Consider the following 22,235-nt stretch of genomic DNA (forward strand, 5'->3'; position numbering starts at 1 on the left):
AATGCCACATACCCAACCTGTCCGCCAAATTCCATCCAAATCCGTCTACAACTTTTTGAGATATCCTGTTCACAGACAAACAGACAGACAAACATGGGTGAAAACATAACCTCCATCCACCTTCGGTGGCAGGGGTAATAATCCTGGTTTCCAGACATTTTCCTACCACTCTATGTAAGAAGGGACCATCTGCAATCCTTTTGTCAGCTCCCACCGAGGTCTTCCACGGCGAGAATTAGTGGTTTTAAAGTATTGGTTTTGTCGCCGGGCTTGTGGGATAGCCTTTGCCTCAGGTGTCCTTCCTGCCTGTGGTTCCAGCATCTCCTGTTACTCTGGCTCCCCTTCATATTGTAGAGCAATAACGATATTTGCTTTTGTTGCTATGCGATCATAGACTATTGGCAATACAGTAGGTTCTCCATCTGAACCTAATGTTATTGCACCTGGACTGCCTTTTCTTTGGGTATGTTACCTAGCCACTCGATGACCCAGTCTCTTAGGTATGTCAAGGAAGGAGAGTTCCGGTTGCTCTCTCATGAGCCTTCTGATCTCTCGGTGTTGTACGTCATGATAGGCAGCTTCTGCCAGTTGTCTCTTTAGCACCATTCTTCTCATGCCTCGAAAGGTACTGTCAAAGTCAATTATTTCATTACACAACTCGATAAGATCAAACGAGGCTGTCACCAAATCATGCCCCACTGCCTGGCTGTAAGAATACAACCTGTGTTGGATAGATGGCAGATCGTTTCCATCCCCAAAGACTTTTTGCAGAGTTTTGACAATCTTGTCAGGAGATTTCAAATTTCCTCTCTTCTGTCCAGAATTTCTTGTCGGGCAGGTCCACCCAAGTTTTCACCTAAGAGTATTGCATGATTTTCATCCTTCAACTTTCTTGTTTCAGCAGTTACTTTGAGGTCGGCAATCCATTCTTCCAGGGATAAGTCCCCAGATTTGACAGGCTTGTCCTTGAAGCACACAACTTGATGTCCAGTTGCCAAAACAAAGGGTTTACCCGTTCGGGCGACTAAAGATTCCTCATGATCTTTAACATTTGCTCAAGTGCCTCCAATTTCTGGGATAAACATTCCATTCTCTCATCTGTCTATCCAACCACCCTCTCCTTGCTGTTTTCACAAGATCTCCATGGATCAGATATCTTCAGATTTGAGATAGATCACCACAAGGCACTTGTCTACTTCTGCCACCCTGGGAGTTTTTGTCTTCAATGTCTCTTCTACATCCCACTTCTGACACCAAAATGTAAGAGGGGTAATAAATGCGGGTGAGTGCTTTTCCGAAAAATAGTTTTATTCATCATTATAGAAATGGGAAAATCCATTCCAAGAAAAAGAAAACCAAACTTGTCATTTTCTTAAGTTTAGATGAACATCCAGTTGAAAATCGCTCTGCTGAACAGCACATTAAATCAGAGACGGCGCGAAATGGCGCAAGATAAGGCGATATAACGAATAGGATTATGGGAAATATGTCGATAATTATTTTGTAAAGACACATAGAAAAGCCACAAAACCAACATCATATATGTAAATTTCAATGAGATGCATAACAGTCTCAAGAAAAACTGCATCTATTTATAAAATCTTTTCAATTCTCCAACGACAGTCACGTGAAAAAGTAAGTACACCCCATGTAAAGTTTTGACTTTTTCACCATATTTCAACATACAGCTCTTTGATCTTAATTTCAACAATATGGATAGATAAAGGTGATATAATATAACAAATATCATGAAACATTTACATTTTGTAGTCCATTATATAATTTAAATAAAAATAAATGCAAATTTCGCATGTGGAAAAAGTAAGTACACCCCTACATTTATCACTACTTCAAATATATAAAAAAATAACCACCTTTAGAGGCCATTTTTCCCGGCAAAGCGGGGGTTGGCCTTTTTCGGGCACCGTGGTTGTTGTTGTTTTTCGGTCCCCTTTTTGAAGCAATGTTTTACGGCCGGATGCCCTTCCTGCCGCCAACCCTGTTTGTCGCCTTTTACGACAAACAGGGAATTACCAGTGAACTGGTACTCAATTTGCCGAACTCGGAAGGATGACAGGCTGAGTCAACCCCCCTGGCGTTAATTCAGCGATCGACCGGGATTCGAACCCAGGATCCTAGGATCCTAAGCCGGTACCTTCACCGCTAGCCCAACACCAGGGATTTGCTCATCACTTCAAATACTACCTAAAATTAGAATCAGGTGCACCAGCTCAGGTGCAAATGATTAAAATATCGTAGAGAGGATCTTGGAGGAACCTGTCTTATTTAAACCTCAGACATTTAGTTTGGTTTGCTCTTTGTTGTTGAAGTGTGCAGCGTCACCATGCCTAGATCAAAATAGCTCTCTGAGGCCATCAGAAAGAAGGTTATAGATGCCTACGAGTCTGGGAAGGGACTTAAAAAGATCTCCAAACAATTTGAAATCAATCATTCGACTGTCCGGAAGATCATATACAAGTGGAGAAGATTCCAAACAACTGCCAACTTGTTCAGGCCAGGCCGCCCCAGCAAGTTCAGCCCGAGAGCAGACCGCAAGATGCTGGAAGGAGTCTCTAAGAACCCCGGAATGTCATCACAGGACCTACAGGTAGCTCTTGCCACTGTTGATGTGATGTGTTGATGTGTTGATGTGATCATTGTACCAGAGACCAAAGTGCACGAGTCTACCATTAGAAAGAGGCTGCACAAATTTGATCTACATGGGAGGTGTGCCAGGAGGAAACCTTTGCTGTCCAGAAAGAACATCAGGGCAAGACTAAAGTTTGCCGATGAACACCTCGGCAAAGACCAGCACTTCTGGAACAATGTGCTCTGGACAGATGAGTCAAAGGTAGAGCTATTTGGCCACAGTACCAGAAGACATGTTTGGCAAAAACCAAAGACAGCATTTGACCACAAGAACGTGATACCAACTGTAAAGCATGGTGGTGGAAATATTATGGTTTGGGGCAGCTTTGCTGCATCAGGGCCTGGGCAGCTCACCATCATAGAATCCACTATGAATTCTTCATTGTACCAGAGGGTGCTTGAGGATAATGTGAGGCCATCTGTCGGAAAGTTGAAGCTCAACCGAAGGTGGACCTTGCAACATGACAATGACCCTAAACATACCAGTAAATCCACCAAGAAATGGCTGAAAAGAAAGAAATGGAGGGTTCTGGAATGGCCAAGCCAAAGCCCGGTTCTAAATTCCATCGAGATGTTGTGGGGGGATTTGAAACGAGCTGTGCATGCAAGAAAACCCTCAAACATCGCACAGCTGAAAGAATTCTGCATGGACGAGTGGGCAAAAATTTCTCCCAGTCGATGTCAGAGACTGGTGGACAGTTATAAGAAACGCCTACTTGAGGTTGTTTCTGCCAAAGGGGGCAATACCTGGTCAGACCTGGTCACTCTACTCTGGACATGCTGCTTCTGCTTTCTCAACAATGGATGGAGGTCCTCAACGCCAAACAGGAAATTAGAGCTGTCTCCCTTGACATTTCACGTGCCTTCGATACGGTCTGGCACCCTGCTCTGCTCTCCAAACTCTCCTCCTTTGGTATCCATGGATATCTCCACGCATGGCTGGCGGACTTCCTCTCTGGTCGTAGTCAACGTGTGGCCCTGAATGGGTTTCTCTCATCTCCTCTTCCTGTTCAGGCTGGAGTTCCCCAAGGTAGTGTTCTGGGCCCTGTGCTTTTTCTGGTCTTCATCAATGATCTCTCTGACTCTCTTGAAAATCCTCTCTATCTCTTTGCTGACGACTCTACTCTCTGTCGCTCCATTCCTCATCCCTCAGATCGGCAGTCTGCAGCCTCCTCACTCTCTGCAGACCTGGACAAAATCACAGACTGGTCAAACAAGTGGAACATGTCTTTCAATCCTGACAAATCTCACACTCTTACAATGTCTCTCCGAAAGGACCGACTGGACAACCCTCCCATCTACTTTCTCAACAATCCTCTCCAATAAGTTCTGTCGCTCAAGCTTTTGGGTCTCACTATCTGCCATGATCTTTCTTGGGAAAACCACATTTCCAAGCTGGCCTCCAAAGCCAGTCGCCGACTGGGCATCCTCCGTCGTGCGAAGTCCTTCCTTGGCACACCTGAGCTCCTCACCACATACAAGGCTTTCATCCGCAGCTCAATGGAATACTGTTCCCCCCTCTGGGCTGGTGCTCCTGCCTCACACCTTGCTCGGCTTCACGCTGTTGAGGCCAAAGCTTTCAGAATCATTGGAATCTCCTGTGATGTAGTCAACGCCGAGGGCCTTTCACTCTCTCACCGCAGGCAGGTTGGTGGTCTTTCTGTCTTATACCGACTCCTCTCCGGCCTTGCTCTCCCAGAGCTCTCTCTGTGCTCTGTCCCCCCCAATATTCCTTCAGGTCGCACAAGATCTGCCTGCAACCCTCTTATGGTTAAACTGCCAAAATCTAGGCTCTCTGCTCACCTTCACTCTTTCATTCCCCTTTTCTCCCGCCTCTGGAACAAACTCCCCCACTCCCTTCAATCCCACTCCTCCCTCCAGGTCTTTAAAACAGCTGTTCACCACCATCTCTTATCTTCCCCCATCGAAAACCTTTATCTTTTCTACCCCCGGTAATTCACCCCAGAGTGCTTGCAGTGTTCATATGTTTTAATCCTCTCCCACCTCCCCCCAAGTCCTCCCGATGTCCCTGCTCTCAAATGTTGTGTTTGTGTCCTTCCCCCTCTTCCCCCTCTCTTTTGTGTCCTTCCCCCTCTCTCCCCATCTTGTCTGCCGCTCCCCTTGTTTTTTGTGTTTTGTGTGTCGGTTTGTCTTTTTGTGTGATTAATGTTAGCTCTTTCACGAGCCTCGATCTTGTATACAAAAAAAAATAATAATAAAAAAAAAATACCACCTATTAGAGCCAAGGGTGTACTTATTTTTTCCACATGCGAAATTTGCATTTACGTTTATTTAAATTATCCAATGGACTACAAAATGTAAATGTTTCATGATATTTGTTATATTATATCACCTTTATCTATCAATATTGTTGAAATGAAGATCAAATAGCTGTATGTTGAAATATGTTGAAAAAGTCAAAACTTTGCATGGGGTGTACTTACTTTTTCACATGACTGTATCTCTGGAACTAAGCCTGTTGTTGGCTTAGCGGTTAGGGTGCTGGCTTGGGATCCTAGAATCCTGGGTTCGAATCCCGGTCGATCGCTGAATTAACGCCAGGGGGGTTGATTCAGCCTGTCATCTTTCCGAGGTCGACAAATTGAGTACCAGCTTGCTGGGATGAATGATCCCGGTGTGTACCCCGGCTTAGAATAGGTACACCGTATCCCTGCGCATCGTAAGAGCATGACCAAGGGTTGGCGTCAGGAAGGGCATCCGGCCATAAAAACATTGCCTCAATCAGGGAACCGTGATTGTCATGGGGCCCACAAGGCTAACCCCTGCTCTAGCGGGGAAAATGGCCTTAAAACGATCATTCACATTCATTTTTTTGTATCTCTGGAACTAACCGATTCTGAGCAAATCCTATGTGAATGAGTTATGCATTCATAAACTCCTTTAAATGCATAACCTCTGCTCTTCTTCTTCAGAGCTCTTCAAATATTCTTCAAATTCAAAGCTTTTCTTCAGAGAATGCCACAAAATTATTTGGGTGGTGTATAGACAAGAAAGCGCTGCCTCAATCACTGAGATCAATCTTCACAGGGCCCGTGATGCCTATCAGCTCAAAATATTTTTAACTGCTCCTTTGTTCATTTTGCAATGAAGGGAAAACTTATAGGGAGGGCATGGTGATTGTGAATACTACAGCTACGAAGACGTCTTTGACTTCACATAGCAGTAAGCACCAACATGGTGACCATATGATTTTTTTTTACAAGTTGAAATTGTGGGTGGAGTCACGTGAACTGTCCAACCAATGGGTGGAATGGAATGTTACACACAGACAAACAGACGTACTAAGGCCACCTTGAAAATAAACATTTTTATTGTCACATTGGGGTATTGGTCTGTGGTCTGTCGCTCAATTGCTCTGTGTCTGTCTTGGCAAGGTTTTGAAAGCAATGATCATTGATATCCCAGAGATGTTCAATTGGATTTAAATCTGGTGAGATGGCAGGCTAGGGTGTCATGACATTAACATTGGCATTGACAAGAACGGTCCTTGTTCGAATGGCCGTATAAGCAGGAGCATTATCGTGCATAAAGATGATTCATAGACTATGTTGTTGAAGGGTAAATAGCACATGTCCACGTTAGAACTCATTAATGTATTAATCTGCCTTTAGATTGCCGTGGACACAGATCGAGCTGGGACAAAAGGTTTCAGCAATACCACCCCACATCATGATGACACTTCCACATCCAAAATGTGTGGCTTCCTGGACAAAACTGGAGAAAATGGCTTATCGCGTCTTATGTTGACCCGTGTGTGGCCAACAGGCCTTTACCTGGATTTTCACTGAACATAACACTTGCCCATTCATCAATGAACATAACACATGCTGATTTGAACTGAACACTGCAAATATGCTTGGATATGTTGCGATGCAAGTCTTTGACGCTGAAGAGGATGAGGAGCACAAATTCCTGCATGACGGAGACTCCTCAAGATGGTATTGAAAGTGATTGCGTAGATTGGTCGTGAGAATGTATCGGTCGTGAGCAGGAGTCATTATCATGTGACGTCAACTTCTTGGCATATCTCTTGTTGATCCAGGTACTTGATAATGTCTTCTGAATTCCTTAAACAGTTCCTCTCCTCACATTAAAGAGCCTTGCAACAGGGCTAATTGAAGACCCTGCTTGAAGATGTTACACAATGGTTTCAATGTCATAATGTCAGGACATCCTGGAAGACCATTGCTTTTTACTCCTCTCTTTTTCTGACAGGTCTGGCATTGTAATAGATTGTTAAAGAATGTAATCAGTGGGTTTGTTGGATGAACCAACACACAGGTTGTTATGTATGCATACTGGCATGTTAAGTCAGTGCTGCAAATTAATGTTTGTTTTACGTCACCCCGGTCATTTTGCACTCGTGTTCACTGACGTTATGTTCATGATCAAATCAGTCCATTCGACACTCATATGCGATCATGTCCCTTCTTTAACACAACATTTGGCGACGAGGATGGCTGAATTTTCTCTCCCGTCACTTTCTCCTTTCCTCGCTCTGCCAGGTGAACCTCCTGTGCTGTGGACTCGCTGGATTTGATCCTTTGAAACATATTATCGCTCTCAGCTTGGAAGACGTGAGCTATACAAGAAAGAAAGCTTTGCTGCTCCACTGCCTGGGTGCGGAAGGCCAGCGGATATTTGGGACACTGGGCACTGCTTACACGTGCGCTACAACCGTGACCCTCCTGGAAACACACTTCTCAGCCCCACAGAGTGTTCTTCTCCAGCAGTTTCTCTTCGGACAGTGCCACGAACTGCCGTGTGAGTCAGTATACCAGTATGTTGCAAACTTGAGAGGCTTGGCTAGCACCTGTAAGTTCGGAGCTCTGCAAAATAAGATGATTCGGGACTTGCTCATTAAAAAAACATCAAATGCGAAAGTGCGTGAGAGACTTTTATTAGAACTGGACGATGTATCCCTTTCAGAAGCTGTGGAAATTGCTTTTCATGTTGAGTCCACTGCCGACTGCGCAGCTGAACTAGCTGCTTTGCATATGCCCCCTCCAGCCACACAGCAGCCAGCACAGATACTGAAGCAGCCCGATAGCCTCGCTGATACAGACTCCGGCCCATCTGTGCACCAATTGCAACAGCAATGTGTGCACCCCCCGAGAACACTGTGGGAATTGTGGCTTTGCTTTCCATGCTACGTGAGCACCAGATTGTCCTGCACGAGGGCGCTAGATATGCAGGAACTGTCGCACTCTAAATCATTTTTCCAAAGTGTATCGCTCTAACCCTGCTACGATGCCAGCACAACAAAGGCCTCAACCTCCCCACACAGCGCCCACCATTGTACACAATGTGTGCTCCAGATCGGTGGCTTTCAAGACCTGTGCCGTTCAGCTAGATGATGTGTGTGACCTGCTATGGGACACAGGGCTACAGTATCTCTTCTTAACCTGGATACTTACAAACAGTTGTTCGCTCATCAGCTGCAACAGCACCCCTCTACTGCCCTCTGCGAGTATGGCAACTCCAAAATCGACATTGTGGGCACCCTCTAACTGCCTGTGAGCTACAGCACTAAGCACCTGACTGCGTTCTCATTCCTCATCGCCCGGCATGGTGCCAACCTCCTTGGCCTCGACTTCTTTGTGAAGCTTGGGTTCTCCTTGACGGATTCCAGTGGGTCAGCAGTTCTGCAAGTCGCCTCCCAGTGGCAGAAGCAATGGCCCACGCGGTTTAACGGATTCGGCTGCCTCACTGCTTTTACCCACCAGCCCCTGCTCAACTCTACGGTGGCCCGGGCATCCAGCCACTGCGACGCGTTCCTCTCGCTCTCCAGGACAAAGTGTCTGCTGAACTCAAGCACCTGTTGGAAGCTGGAATTATTGCACCCTTGGATTTCCAACTTGGTGGTTGGCAGGAAAAAGTCGGGAGGGCTGCGTATCTGTGTGGACCTTCGTGCAGCAAACATGGCTGTCATCCCAGACAAATACCCCCTGCCCACATCTGAGGAAGTAACCACCCAGTTTTATGGCACCATGGTTTTTTCTAGACAAATACCCCCTGCCCACATCTGAGGAATTAACCATCCAGTTTTATGGCTCCATGGTTTTTTCTAAGCTGGACCTTCACTTGGGATATCTCCAGGTGCAACGCCACCTGTGAGCTACAGCATTTGTCAGGGACTTCACAGGGAGTTCACAGCATTTGTCACCGACGCTGGAGTATTCCGCTACACTAGGATGCTTTTTAGGCTTAGCTTGGCCCCAAGCTGCTTTCAGAAAGTGATGTCCTCTGTCCTCACAGGGATTCCAGGAGTGGGCGTTTACCTAGACAGCATTGTTGTACACTGGCCTGACGCATCCATCTACAACGAGCACTTGCACAGAGTGTTTGAGGCGCTCACCAAACACAACCTCACATTGAAGGGCAAGAGGTGTATGTTTGCTGTTTTGGACATTGAGTCTGTGAGATTTCGCCTGTCAGCTAGCGGCATCTCCCCATTTCAGTCCAAAATCGAAGCCATCCACCACATCCTGGAGCCCATGTCAACAGCCGGTGTCACTTCTTTCCTTGGCATGACAGCCTATTACCTGTGGTTCCTGCCCTGATATTCCACCAAGCTGGCACCGCTAAACTAACTTTTCAGAAAGGACGAGCCCTGGATTTTGACGCTGGCCTGTACTGAGGCTTTCCGCATCTTGAAGTCTCACCCTACCACACCTCCTGTCCTGGCTCACTTCAACATCGCCAGCTCCAAACTTGTCACCTGCGATGTGTCAGCCACTGCTGTGGGAGCTGTGCTCCCGCAGCTGCAGCATGGTGTGGAGCAGCTCATTGCCTTTGCCTCCCCAGCCCTGACCCTTACAGAACAAAGGTAATCTGTGGGTGAATGCAAAGTACTGGCCTGCATCTGGGCTTGTGAGCGGTGGCATATGTATCTGTATGGCTGCACATTCACCCTCCAGATCAACCACCAAGCTCTCACAGCTCTGCTGGCTACCTCCGGCATGGGCCACAGACCGCTCTGACTGCACCGGTAGTCCGCACGTCTCCACTAATACAAATTTCAGCTCCAGTTCACGCCTGGGTGAGACAATGTGGTGGCAGACTTACTCTCCCACTCTGTTGACACCCTGGCCTCTACCAGCTGCTCTGACAGTGGGGAGCATGACCTCATTCAGCTGCTTCACTCTCCTCTCCAAGCCACAGTGTCTCTCCTGGAGCTGCAGCAGGCTTCTGAGCAGGACACCATCCTCTCAACGCTCTGCACATACATAAGGACTGGATAGCCATCCCGTGTGCCCGAGGAGCTGATGCCATTCACCCAGGTCAAAGAGGACTTGTCCTGCTGGAACAACACTTGTGTGGCCAATGGGCTCTGCACTGTGTTCCCAAGTGCCTTGCATGCATGTGTTTTGGGGATGGCACATGAGGGTCATTTGGGCATAGTGAAGCTCAAACAGAGGTGTTGGGACCTGGTATGGTGGCCAGGGATCGACCGGGACATTGAAACCATGGTAAAGGACTGCGCCGCCTGTCTGCTCAGTGGCAAAACCGGGCCTCCAGCCATGCCTTCCCTGTAGCCACTCATCTGGCCAACCCTGCCATGGGAACATATCCAATTAAACATTTGTAGTGAAATCCACAGTGTGCCTCATTACCAATGCTTTCTGGTGGTGGCCTATGATCTGCACTCCAAATGGCCGGAGGCAACACCCGTGGGGGACAGTCACTACTAGAGCAATAGTGGACAGGACATGCTCTTTGCACGCTGGGGGGCTGCCTCAGGCCATCACCACTGACAACGGGCCTCAATTTGTCTCAGCAGAGTTTTCTTTGTTCCTGGAGGGTTATGGGGTTCACCACATCCGCATAGAGTTCTATCATCCCCAGGTTAATGGGGGAGTGGAGTGTTTTAATCAAACGCTGAAGAACGGCATCCGAGCACACCTGGCCCATGGCTGCACTTTTGAAACAGCTTTACTCCAGACACTGCTACACCGGTCTCACCGGCATCACTGATGGTTGGCCGTGAGCAGCGGCTGTCCCTGGATAGACTCTGGCTCTCAGCAGCAGCTCAGTCCCCTGCTCACAACACTCAGGCTGTGGTTAACAATCGCCAATGCCAGATGAAGCAGTGCTTTGACAGGGCATACAGGGTTAAGAAGCCCAACATCCAGGTCTCGGAATGGGTCAGAACCCGTCGCTCTCATCGTGACACCAAACTGCCCTCCTTCTGGTCCTTACCCCTTCAGGTCAGCCATCAGCTGGAACGAGCTACATTCCAGCTGACTGACGGCTCTTGTTGGCATGCTAGCCAGCTAGGGAAGGTGCCGGATCCCTCAGATTTCACTGCGGATGTGCCTCCTCCCCCGGCTATACCTACAGTATCGCTGGATGCACCTGTGGCCCTGTCAGGCGTGCCTGCCACCCTGCCGACCGCTGCACCACTGGACATGTCTGCTTCCCCATTGCCTGGGTCGCAGCCTCTACAAAATGAGCCTCAACATTGGCCTGCCGAGGTCTGGGCCCGTCCAGGTTACCAACGGGACTATGTATCCTGCTTCCATACCTGAACCTTCCAAAAGAGTGGGGAAATGTTATGTATGCATACTGGCATGTTACGTCAGTGCTGTGAATTAATGTCTGCTTTACGACGACTATGTTTTACGGCACCCCAGCAATTTTGGTCTCGAGTTCACCGACATTACGTGCATAATTAAAGCAGACCCTTCGACACTCATATATGTGGTCGTGTCCCTTCTTTAACACAACACTGGTATCTCGTAAAGACTCAATTTTGCTCAGAATACTTTGTCTCATCTCAATATGCCTAAGAGCGCATGAGTAGCAGGGCTGAACAATTATTACCCTGTGCTCGCAAAGTGAAAAGCAGGGTTAAGCAATCGCATACGTGCGTACATGTGGCACACCAACATTGTATTTATATGGCATACGTACGTATCTGCATTTTTAAAATTTATTTTCTCAGCAAGCGTTGATCTGATTGACATGGAATTTTTGCACCATAGGAGCGACTCCTCCTATATAAAATTTTAGTGATAATGATGACGTTTTAGGTCAAGTGGTACGGATGCCATCATGGAAAAACATTGCACCTCTAAATCTCCGAATCCACTCAATGGAAGAAATTGAAACATGGTTCATTGTCAAGTACTCCCCAAGGGGAATACGATATATTAAAGATGTCATCGGTGCCTTCATTATGACATCATAATTCGACAAGTACAATGCTTGATCTGATCAATATTAAATTATTTTCTCTGCAACTGTTAGTCAGATGGACATGAACTTTTCACGACAGGAACGTCTACCGATGTATAATTGTTCATGATAATTATGACGTCATAGTCGTAATTCTTGGAAAAAGCATGGTACAGGTGCCTGTACCATGGTGCCTGTACCACGTAAGAAGTGTGGTACAGGCACCATATTGGAAAAAACAAAAAACGTTACACATCTCGATCTCCGAAACCGCTCCATAGAAAAATTTGAAACATGGTGCGTTGTAAAGTACTCTACATGGGGAATAAGATATGTTAATGATGAGGTCATCTGTACGTTCATTATGACGTCATAATTTCAAAAGTACAAGGCTCGATCCAATTAGTATAAAAAAAATTCTCTGCAACTGTTAGTCCGATGGACATAAAATTTTCATGATAGAACACATCCTTCTGTAAAATTTGTAGTGATAATTATGACATCATAGGTCACGTGATACAGGTGCCATCTTGGGAAAACATTGCACCTCCATATCTCCGAAACTGCTCCATGGAAAAAATTGCAACGTGGCACATTGTAAAGAACTCTGCATGGGGAATAAGTGTTGTTCATGATGACGTCACAATTTGACAAGTACAATGCTTAGTCCGATCAGTTTGAAATTTATTGAGTGTGATTTACGTAACAATTATATTGGAGAATGTAAATTTATGATTTAATCAGTCATGTGGTCTGGTCGACGGGAGTTGTGGGAGATATGTTGAAGGCAGCGGGAAATTGGGGTGTGAAGAGAATGACAGAGATCTGTAATCTGGTGGTGAAAGAAGGCCGCATTCCAGTGGATTGGGAACTGAGTACCCTCGTCCCTCTATACAAGGGGAAAGGTGACCCTCTGGACTGTGGCTCGTATAGAGCGATAAAGTTATTAGAGCATGGAATGAAGGTATTGGATAGGATGTTGGAGAAGAGGATAAGGAAGAAAGTGAAGATCGACGAAATGCAGTTTGGATTTATGCCAGGGAGAGGAACGACAGACACGCTTTTTATTGTAAGGCAGTTGCAGGAGAAGCACATGGTGAGAGGAAGAAGTTGTTTCTTGGGTTTGTTGATCTGGAGAAAGCATTCAATAGGGTTCCACGCGAAGTAGTGACATGGGCATTGAGGAAGTTAGGAGTTGAGGAATGGTTGATCAGAGTAGTGATGGCAATGTACAAAAGAGCGCGCACAGCTGTAAGGACGAAGGACGGGAACAGTGTTGAGTTTAAGGTGAATGTGGGAGTGCATCAGGGGTCGGTATTAAGTCCATTACTCTTTGTAGCTGTGATGGAGGTGCTGGCTCGGAACGACCGTGGGAGTTGTTGTATGCAGATGATCTGGTGTTGATTGGGGAGAGTATGGATGGACTGAATGAGAAGATGAACAAGTGGAAGGAATGTATGGAGGCAAAAGGTCTGAAGGTGAATATCGGAAAGACGCAGGTGACGGCAAGTGGTAAAGCATGTGGTGAGGTGGAAAGAACTGGGAAATGGCCATATGCTGTGTGCAGGAAGGGTGTCGGAGTGAACTCCATTCTGGACAACTGGACAACTGGACAACCCTCCCATCTACTTTCTGAATAATCCTCTCCAAGAAGTTCTGTCACTCAAGCTTTTGGGTCTCACTATCTGCCATGATCTTTCCTGGGAAAACCACATTTTCTAGCTGGCCTCCAAAGCCAGTCGCCGACTGGGCATCCTCCGTCGTGCGAAGTCCTTCCTTGGCACACCTGAGCTCCTCACCACATACAAGGCTTTCATCCGCAGCTCAATGGAGTACTGCTCTCCCCTCTGGGCTGGTGCTCCTGCCTCACACCGAGCTCGTCTTCACGCTGTTGAAACCAAAGCATTCAGAATCATTGGAATCTCCCGCGATGACGCTATCTCCGAGGGCCTTTCACTTACTCACCGCAGGCAGGTTGGTGGTCTTTCCGTCTTCTACAGACTCCTCTCCGGCCTTGCTCCCCCAGCTCTCTCTGGGCTCTGTCCCCCAAATATTCCTACAGGTCGCACAAGATCTGCCTGTAACCCTCTTATGGTTAAGCTGCCAAAATCAAGACTCTGCGCTCACCTTCACTCCTTCATTCCTCTTTTCTCCCACCTCTGGAACAAACTCCCTCACTCTCTTCAATCCCACTCCTCCCTCCAGGTCTTGAAAACGGCTGTTCACCACCATCTCTTATCTTCCCCAATCCAAAGCCTTGATCTTTTCTACCCCCGCTAATTTCACCCCAAATCCACTTTTTGAGGTGCCGACTTCTTTCCTGGAAGTCCTTGGTGTCCTTGCATTTTATACCTATCCTGCCTCCCCCCAGGCCCTCTCCCTCCCACACATCTCCCGATGTCCCTGCTCTCAAATGTTGTGTTTGTGTGCTTCCTCCCCTTCTCTCCCCATCTTGTCGACCGCTCCCCTTTTTATATACTTTGTTTGCTTGTTTGTTTGATTTGTTTGTTTGATTAATGTTAGCTCTTTCACGAGCCTCGACTCTGTATGCAAAAAAAAAAAAAAAAAAATTCAATGTACAATGTACGCTGAGTGGGTTCATTAAAAATGTAGTGGTCTGAGAGGGTCATTAACCAGTGTGGCAGCTACATTCAAGTGTAAGGTGTGCACAGAGGGAGCTGCAGATGGAGGAAATGTTGAGTTGGATCTTGGAGACGGAGTGAAGCTGGAAGGTGTGAAAACATTTTGCTACCTAGGAGACATGCTGAATGGAGAAAGTGGATCAGACTCGGCAACAGTTGCGAGAGTGAGATGTTCATGGAAGAAGTTTGCGAACTGAGTGGCGTGCTGACGAGGAAGGGAGTGTCGTTGAAGGTGAAGGGAAAGGTGCATGCTGCATGTGTGAGAAGTGTTATGATTTATGAAAGTGTGACATGGGTAATGAACGTAGAGCACGCAAGGCTAACCCCTGCTCTAGCAGGGAAAATGGCCTTAAAATGCCTGTTGTTGCTGTTGGACATGTTGTCTGGCAGGCATATTGGATCAAAGAAAAAAACCTTAAAAACAGAAGCGTTGGCTAGCAACAAGTTGACTGCGTGGGGTAAGTATTCTATGAACACCATCTCATTGCATGAGGCAATTCCGTTATGTGGAAACTTGCAATCGGGTGTTCTGCACATCTCTCATGCCAAAAAGGCACTTGGAATGAACGCTGGAATAGTACTTCAACAATTACATTACCAATTCTACATGTTCGTTTTTTTATGATGGAGAGTGTATTATGAAAGAGGAATTTAAAAAGAGTATTTTAAAAGTGTTATTGAACTTATCAATTTTCTTGAAACAATGTTATAGACACTATAGCTTTACATTTTATCTACATTTTGTCCATTATATGCACGTAAAGCGACCTAAGGGGTTGGACAAGCTTTGCCAGTAATTTGTGGTTTCACAGAATCTTTTTTGGTTGGCCTCCTGTTTTTTTATATTAATCCTTCATTATTGTCAGTCATATCGCTGTCTGCAATCTTTTCCTTGAAATACTGCTTGTGCACATAATCACCTGTCCTCTTGTTCACCATTGACCCACTGAATGAGATACTGCTCAATTTCCTGTTATTAGTCCCCTACAGGTTTCACCAGAGGGTACTATAGGTTTGCTCTCCATCTGTCCGTCCGTCCATCCATCCCACCTGTGGTTTTCCAGACTTTCTGCACTTACCTTTTAACATAATCAACTGACACTTGGTACATGGCTTTATTGTGTTCAGTTACAGAACAAGTTCGAGTCTCAGGGTATATTGTCAATTTTTTCAGAGTTGTGCCCATTTTGGACTGAGAAAATATCACACCCGTAGGGAACATGTATTGCAAAACAATTCTCTCTCTTGCTTAGATTATCATGAGCCTCTATTTTTTTTTTCAACAAAAAGCACACCAACATTGTATTGTCGCGCGACTCCCGGTTAACACCAGAAGATCGCGGATAGGCCAAAACGGTTTATTCGGAGGCAACAACCAAACACGGATTCGGCTATAAAACGTGGGAGGAAGAAGGAAAATGGAAGGCTGCAGCAAAAGCTTACCTGGATCGCGCCGACGGCAGCTTCGATCCTGCAAGGAAAATTAACTCGACACGGGCACAGGTATAACAGAGAATGTAAAATAATACAAGGGTTTATTAAAGGAAAAAGGCAAGGACAGGAAAAAGCACGCGCCGGGAATAAAATATCCTAATCGGGACGTCCCCACACACAGATTTCTGATACGAGACACAGGAATGGATTAACAAAAGAAATACATTCATTATGTGCGTCTGTGGTGTGCGAGCTTATCTGTCTTGTCGTCTTTCAGGGTATTGTCCCCCACGCGGCTCCAAGCTCCGCCGCACACCACGAGGCCCCTTGCTCCAAGCCTCCTGCTGCTCACGAGGTCCGTGCACCAAGCTCCAAAGCACCGAGCACCGTTCCAAGCACCAGCACCGCTCCCAGCACCACGAGGTCCCACAGCAGGAAAAGCACCGCGCGTCCAATGCAGGCTAGCGGCTCCAAGCGAGGTCAAAAAGCAAGCGAACTCCACTCAGGCTATGACTCAACTCGGGCTGCGCAAGACGAAGAAGAGTGCATAATAGCGAGCTGCGCAAACCAGAGCACGAACCGCTAGGGACTGTCAGAGCAAGAGCGAATGACGTCCAAAACCCCAGAGAGCAACTCGACTACTCAACTCCCCCTCTCTCTCTCTCTTTCCAACTCTCGTGCTCTTTCCAGACCAACTCGACCAACTCTCGTGCTCTCCCTCTCATCTCTCTCTCTCTCTCGAACCAACCCTCGTGCTCTCCCTCTCGTCTCTCTCTCTCGTCTCTCTCCCTCCAACCAACTGCCAAAATGGCATTCGGCGCTTGCTAATATCTCCTGGCCATTGACGTCAGCCTTGGCACGCTACCAACCAATCAGTGTCTTCCACCGACTCGTTGGCTCGCTCAGGCCCATTCCTACCGCGCCACCCCAACACTCGTTCTCTGTTCCGTGGTCATAGCGTGTGGCAGTCAATCTGTTTAGGCCCATCGGAGGTGCAACCGGCGGCGGCCATCATCGGCGGTGCCCCGGCCTGGTTTCTTTGCCTGCCCGTCTTCCAAAGTCATGTCAGGGAAGGGGAATTGTTATTTCGTGTTGCAATAGGGACCTATCTATGGTGTCTAAGTGGTTGCGGTGCCAAAAGGGACAAAGGTTTGGCTGACCAGGTGAGACACACAAGGGCGCTACTCTTTAATCCATAACTCTACTTAACACATGAACCTCCTGGTAGGTTCACAAGTATACTCCTTACCGACAAAACGCCTACACATGAAACTTATTACAGGGTAGATTCCTTACCGCGACAGACGAATACCTACCTACACAGATCTATCTGGCTCTACATATCACTACCCTCACCGACATAACAGTATTTACAAGCAACATTACATTTATAACCAACATTATTTGATCCAGTATTTTGGTGTTTTCTTTCTTAAATTATACAAGAATGACTTCATAATAAACATAAAGTACAAAATCTTGCCATGGTTATTGTTTGGGTAAAATTAGAAAAATTGAGACAAAATTGTTGCAAATATTTCGAAAAATAACCGATTCTGTAATGAGAAGGCATTTTTTGAAAAGCAGAGGACAAAGTACAGAGAAGCCTTTGTTTTTTTTTTGATTTTTTTTTGACAGACACTAACCTGTAATTTCACCATATTATTTTGCTAGTTGGGAGGCTGGCAAGATGGCCTTGACAAATGTGCACTCACCAGTCAGTCAATATCTAACCCGATATTGAATCTTGACCCAGCTATACATTGTCACCCTAGTGTTTCGCATGTAGGGTGATGCATCAATGCATCGTCCATCAGATGGGCCTTTAGCTGGAGGACCTATCTGCCAGCAATGGTCTATATCACAGTGTTGATACCACGGTGTTGTTCGTTAAAGATACCACGGTGTTGTTCGCAATGAATAGGTGAGTTATCCTTGGCACCCTACAGGCTTGATTCAAAATTGCCTAAACGTTTGTTTTAAAAAAATATGCATTGAAACCAGATTACACTGCTTGTCATCTCAAAGTGCAGTTAGCTAGGCAGCAGCTCCTGCACTATAAACAACCTCACATACCCAGATTTTCGTACGTCACTTGTGACCGGCTGTCTTCAGTTATAAAGGGAAACCATGATGTTGAATGTGAAATTTAATACATGCATTTTGTATGGAGTATTATTTGAGGAACTGCATTGAAAAAGGTGTTAAAATGAAAAAAAAGCGAAAAGAGATTAAAACTGCAGATTTAACAAATGCTGGTGGTGTGGATAGGATGGTTGAGTGATTACAAAATTTATAAGGAGCATAGTTGTTTCACACCTGCCAGTTACTTGGGTTTTGACGAGTAAACAGCAAAAAACGAGTGTTGATTTTCTCCGGTGGCCAAGGAAGCTTGGCAATCGGTCTTTGTTCAGACCCAGAATATGGATAATCGTCCGAAAAGCATCCAAGGTATTCATAGCAGACTTCATCAGCTGCAAAAGCAAATGATTATTTCTTGAGAATGCTACTGCACTCAGTACTAGCTGAAACCAATGAACAGATCCCTTTCCACGCACGCAAATCCTTACTTACCGTGCAGTATGGTGAACATTGCTGCAACCAATGGCAAACAAAAAAGTGAAAACATGATCACAAGCAAAGAACGAATGCCCAGGTATATGGCAGACCGAGGAGTTTTCAAAAACCAACTGTCGAGGACCCTCAAACAAACTTTTCTTATATAGTCCATAGAAATGTTTCTAATTGCTTTGGTAAAACATAAACCCAATGGGATCAAACAGGTGTTCACCAACTGTGATTCCATTGCAATACCAGGTCATTATTACTCAGGCTCAAGGCTCCTTGAAAATGTTGGATGGAAAAAGCAAGATAAGTATCCAAAGCAATTGATAAACTTTTGCCATTGGCATGGTAAGCAATACAGTACGTATGCATATAGATATTAATTGATAGAATTTGCTCACGTACTTGCTGAAATGATATTATCGGATATTTTTGTCGTGTTTGTAGATTCTTTTGTTGGGATCTAACAATGAAGATATTGTAGGAGCTGTGCTCCAATGTAAATCGGAAGAATGGACGCGACAAAAAGCTGGAATTCGTCCGAGTTTATTTATTGTGTCAAATCAACTCGGGTACTCTGAAAAGCCCATTTATCGGGCAGCAATATATATACACATTATCCCGGAGCGTTTGCCTGGGAAAGGCGAGACCGGGCGTGCCAGGGCGTCCTGGGCGAACCCTGGAAAGGCGAATCTGGACATGCCCGGGCATCCTGGACGAGGCCTGGCAAGTCGAGAGCGGGCATGCCCGGGCGTCCTGGACGAGCCCTGGAAAGGCGAGGCTGGGCGTGCCCGGGCGTTCTGGGCGAACCCTGGAAAGGCGAGTCTGGACATGCCCGGGCGTCCTGGACGAGGCCTGGCAAGTCGAGAGCGGGCATGCCCGGGCGTCCTGGACAAGCCCTGGAAAGGCGAGGCTGGGCGTGCCCGGGCGTGCCCGGGCGTCCTGGGCGAGCCCGGCATGGTGATCGCTCCGCGTCCTCGGTAGGTGCAAGGCGATTGTGTATACCCAGCGGTAGCCGCTACACACGTCCCCCCAGAATCGACTTGCACCGGCAGGGTCAATTTAAGGGGGGTCCTGATGACCCGGCCGAAGCGACACCTGTCGGGGGTGGTAGCGTCGTTAAGGCGGCGGTAGTCGCCACATGGGCGCCAGCCGCCCCCTGGTTTTGGGACGATGTGTAGTGGCGAAGCCCACGCGCTATCGGAGCGCTGCACGATGCCGAGGTGTTCCAAAGCGTCGAACTCGGCTTTGGCCACGGCGAGCTTGGCTGGGTCGAGGCGGCGGGCTCTGGCGTAGACCGGCGGGCCCGTGGTTGGTATGTGGTGCTCGATCCCATGTCGTACTGCGACGGCCGAAAACGTCGGCCGCGTGAGGGCCGGGAACTCCGTGAGCAGGCGAGCAAACTCGTTCGCCGCCGGGAGGGCGCATGCCAACTCGGTCGGAGCGGAGCTGCTCAATGTGCATGCCAGGGAGCTGAAGGTCTCGGCGTTGACGAGGCGACACCGTTTGACATCAACCAGCAGTCCGTGTGCGCAGAGGAAGTCGGCGCCTAGCAGAGCCATGGGCACACTTGCGGTTACAAAAGTCCAATTAAAGCGTTGGCTGCCGAAGCAGAGGGTGACATTGCGCGGGCCGAAGGTGCGGATGGCCGATCCATTGGCCGCAACCAAGGAGGGGCCGCGGACTGCCTGTCCTGATCGGAGGCGGGTATGACGCTCAGTTGGGCGCTGGTGTCACACAGGAAGCGCCGTCCGGACGCTTTGTCCCTGATGAAAAGTAAGTTGCCCGTGTGGCCGGCGCTCATGGCTGGTAATGAACGCCGGCCCGGCCGTTTCCCGGCTTGCCGAAGGTGCACGGGGGTTGGCATGTCCGGGCCTTCTGTCCGAACCTGGCATGATAATAACACCACGCCTGGTCAGGTGGAGGCCTCGGTCGTCGTGCTGGAGGTGGTCGGCGCGGCGTAGCGGCCGCCAATTGCGTCGGCAGTTCGGTCGTCGACTGTGCCGGGTGCTCGGGCGCCATGGGTGTTGCTTCGGACGGCGGTGGGCTCCAGGTCGCTGCTCCAATGCGTTGGCCTGCCGCGGAGATCTTGTCGGCTTCCCTGGCGAGGGCGCGGGGATCCGTGATCGTCGTGCTTGCCAGGGCGAGGCGTACCTGGCTAGGCAGCTGACGGAGGAACAGCTCCCGGAACAGGAAAGCCGGAGAGTGCTCGCCGAGCAGCGGAAGCATGTAGTCCATTCGCTCGGACGGGCGCGTGTCGCCGAGCTCGGGCAGGTCGAGCAGGCGCCATGCACGTTCCGCCGATGAGAGGGCGAAAGCGTCGAGGAGGAGCTTTTTAATCGCATCGTATTTGTCAGCGGCTGGCGAGCTCTCGAGGAGGCTCAGGGCGCGGGCCGCGGTGGCTGAGCCGAGTGCTGCTACCACATGGTGGAAGCGGGTGTCGTCGGCCGTGATGCCTCACAGGGCGAACAGGGAGTCCGCCTGGGCGAACCAAACCGCCGCGTGAGCCTCCCAGAAGGTAGGCAGTTTGAGGGCAATTGCCGTGTCCATGTCGGGTCACCATTGTAGGAGCTGTGCTCCAACGTAAATCGGAAGAATGGACGCGACAAAAAGCTGGAATTCGTCCGAGTTTCTTTATTGTGTCAAATCAACTCGGGTACTCTGAAAAGCCCGTTTATCGGGCAGCAATATATATACACATTATCCCGGAGCGTTTGCCCGGGAAAGGCGAGACCGGGCGTGCCCGGGCGTCCTGGGCGAACCCTGGAAAGGCGAGTCTGGACATGCCCGGGCGTCCTGGACGAGGCCTGGCAAGTCGAGAGCGGGCATGCCCGGACGTCCTGGATGAGCCCTGGAAAGGCGAGGCTGGGCGTGCCCGGGCGTTCTGGGCGAACCCTGGAAAGGCGAGTCTGGACATGCCCGGGCGTCCTGGACGAGGCCTGGCAAGTCGAGAGCGGGCATGCCCGGGCGTCCTGGAGGAGCCCTGGAAAGGCGAGGCTGGGCGTGCCCGGGCATCCTGGGCGAGCCCGGCATGGTGATCGCTCCGCGTCCTCGGTAGGTGCAAGGCGATTGTGTATACCCAGCGGTAGCCGCTACAATCTAATTTAAAAGCTTAAAAAGGTAATTTATATTTTAAATGGGTGAAATCATTAGTTGTATTCTGGAGGGTGGGGTACACACTACACAGTTCCTCAGGAGGACTTGAAGGAATAAATGGGTTAGCTAGAGACTCATGGACGGTACTCTTCCCACTTGGGATAAGCCGCTTATGTCAGAGTAATAAGACATGTGGAGGTGGCAGGGGGTGATGTAATAATCTGGAACGTTCTCCATACAGAGAAAAGAGGAACCACATACACATGCACCCATGTCGCCAGGTTGCACCTCTATGGATTGTCTGGCAAAAGGGGAATCCCAGCACAACTGTTTTTTTAAATAAAAACATACAGAAACATGAAGAGTTGTCTTGGAAGGTGTGCTACCATATACTATGTGTGTTCAAATATGAAGTTCTCCGAACACTTGCACGTTATGTTTATGGGCATTTCCATGTCATTGTCACATGGCAGCAAGGTGGTGTGTCATTGGCAGCGTTTAACATGCAGTGTATATACTTGTACGCTGGGAAATGGGTGCTCTCAGCTCGCATGAGTAACATGTTCTCATCAGGTTTTTGCATCTGGTCCTATGGGCGTGTTCATCGTCATCCAGTTGCAGTGTGTGTGGAATCAACCATGGGGAGGG

The 22,235-nt window shown here is 48.1% G+C and overlaps 1 protein-coding gene across 2 annotated transcripts in view; it reads right to left on the bottom strand.

The window, feature by feature from the left end:
• LOC137423318 (pancreatic lipase-related protein 2-like) overlaps positions 1–18,615 on the bottom strand; it is a 38,200-nt gene extending 19,585 nt beyond the window's left edge. For both annotated transcript variants that reach the window (XM_078769277.1, XM_078769276.1), the window contains exons 1-2: positions 18,501–18,615; positions 18,246–18,400 (exon numbers count right to left, since the gene is read on the bottom strand). In XM_078769277.1, the coding sequence (XP_078625403.1) occupies positions 18,246–18,400; positions 18,501–18,555 (210 nt within the window). In that variant the 5' untranslated portion in view covers positions 18,556–18,615. The remainder of the gene's footprint in view (positions 1–18,245; positions 18,401–18,500) is intronic.
• Positions 18,616–22,235: the final 3,620 nt, after the last annotated feature.

This window comes from Myxine glutinosa, unplaced genomic scaffold (assembly GCF_964187855.1).
Source record: "Myxine glutinosa unplaced genomic scaffold, kmMyxGlut1.1 SCAFFOLD_1909, whole genome shotgun sequence".
Classification (NCBI taxonomy): Eukaryota; Metazoa; Chordata; class Myxini; order Myxiniformes; family Myxinidae; genus Myxine; species Myxine glutinosa.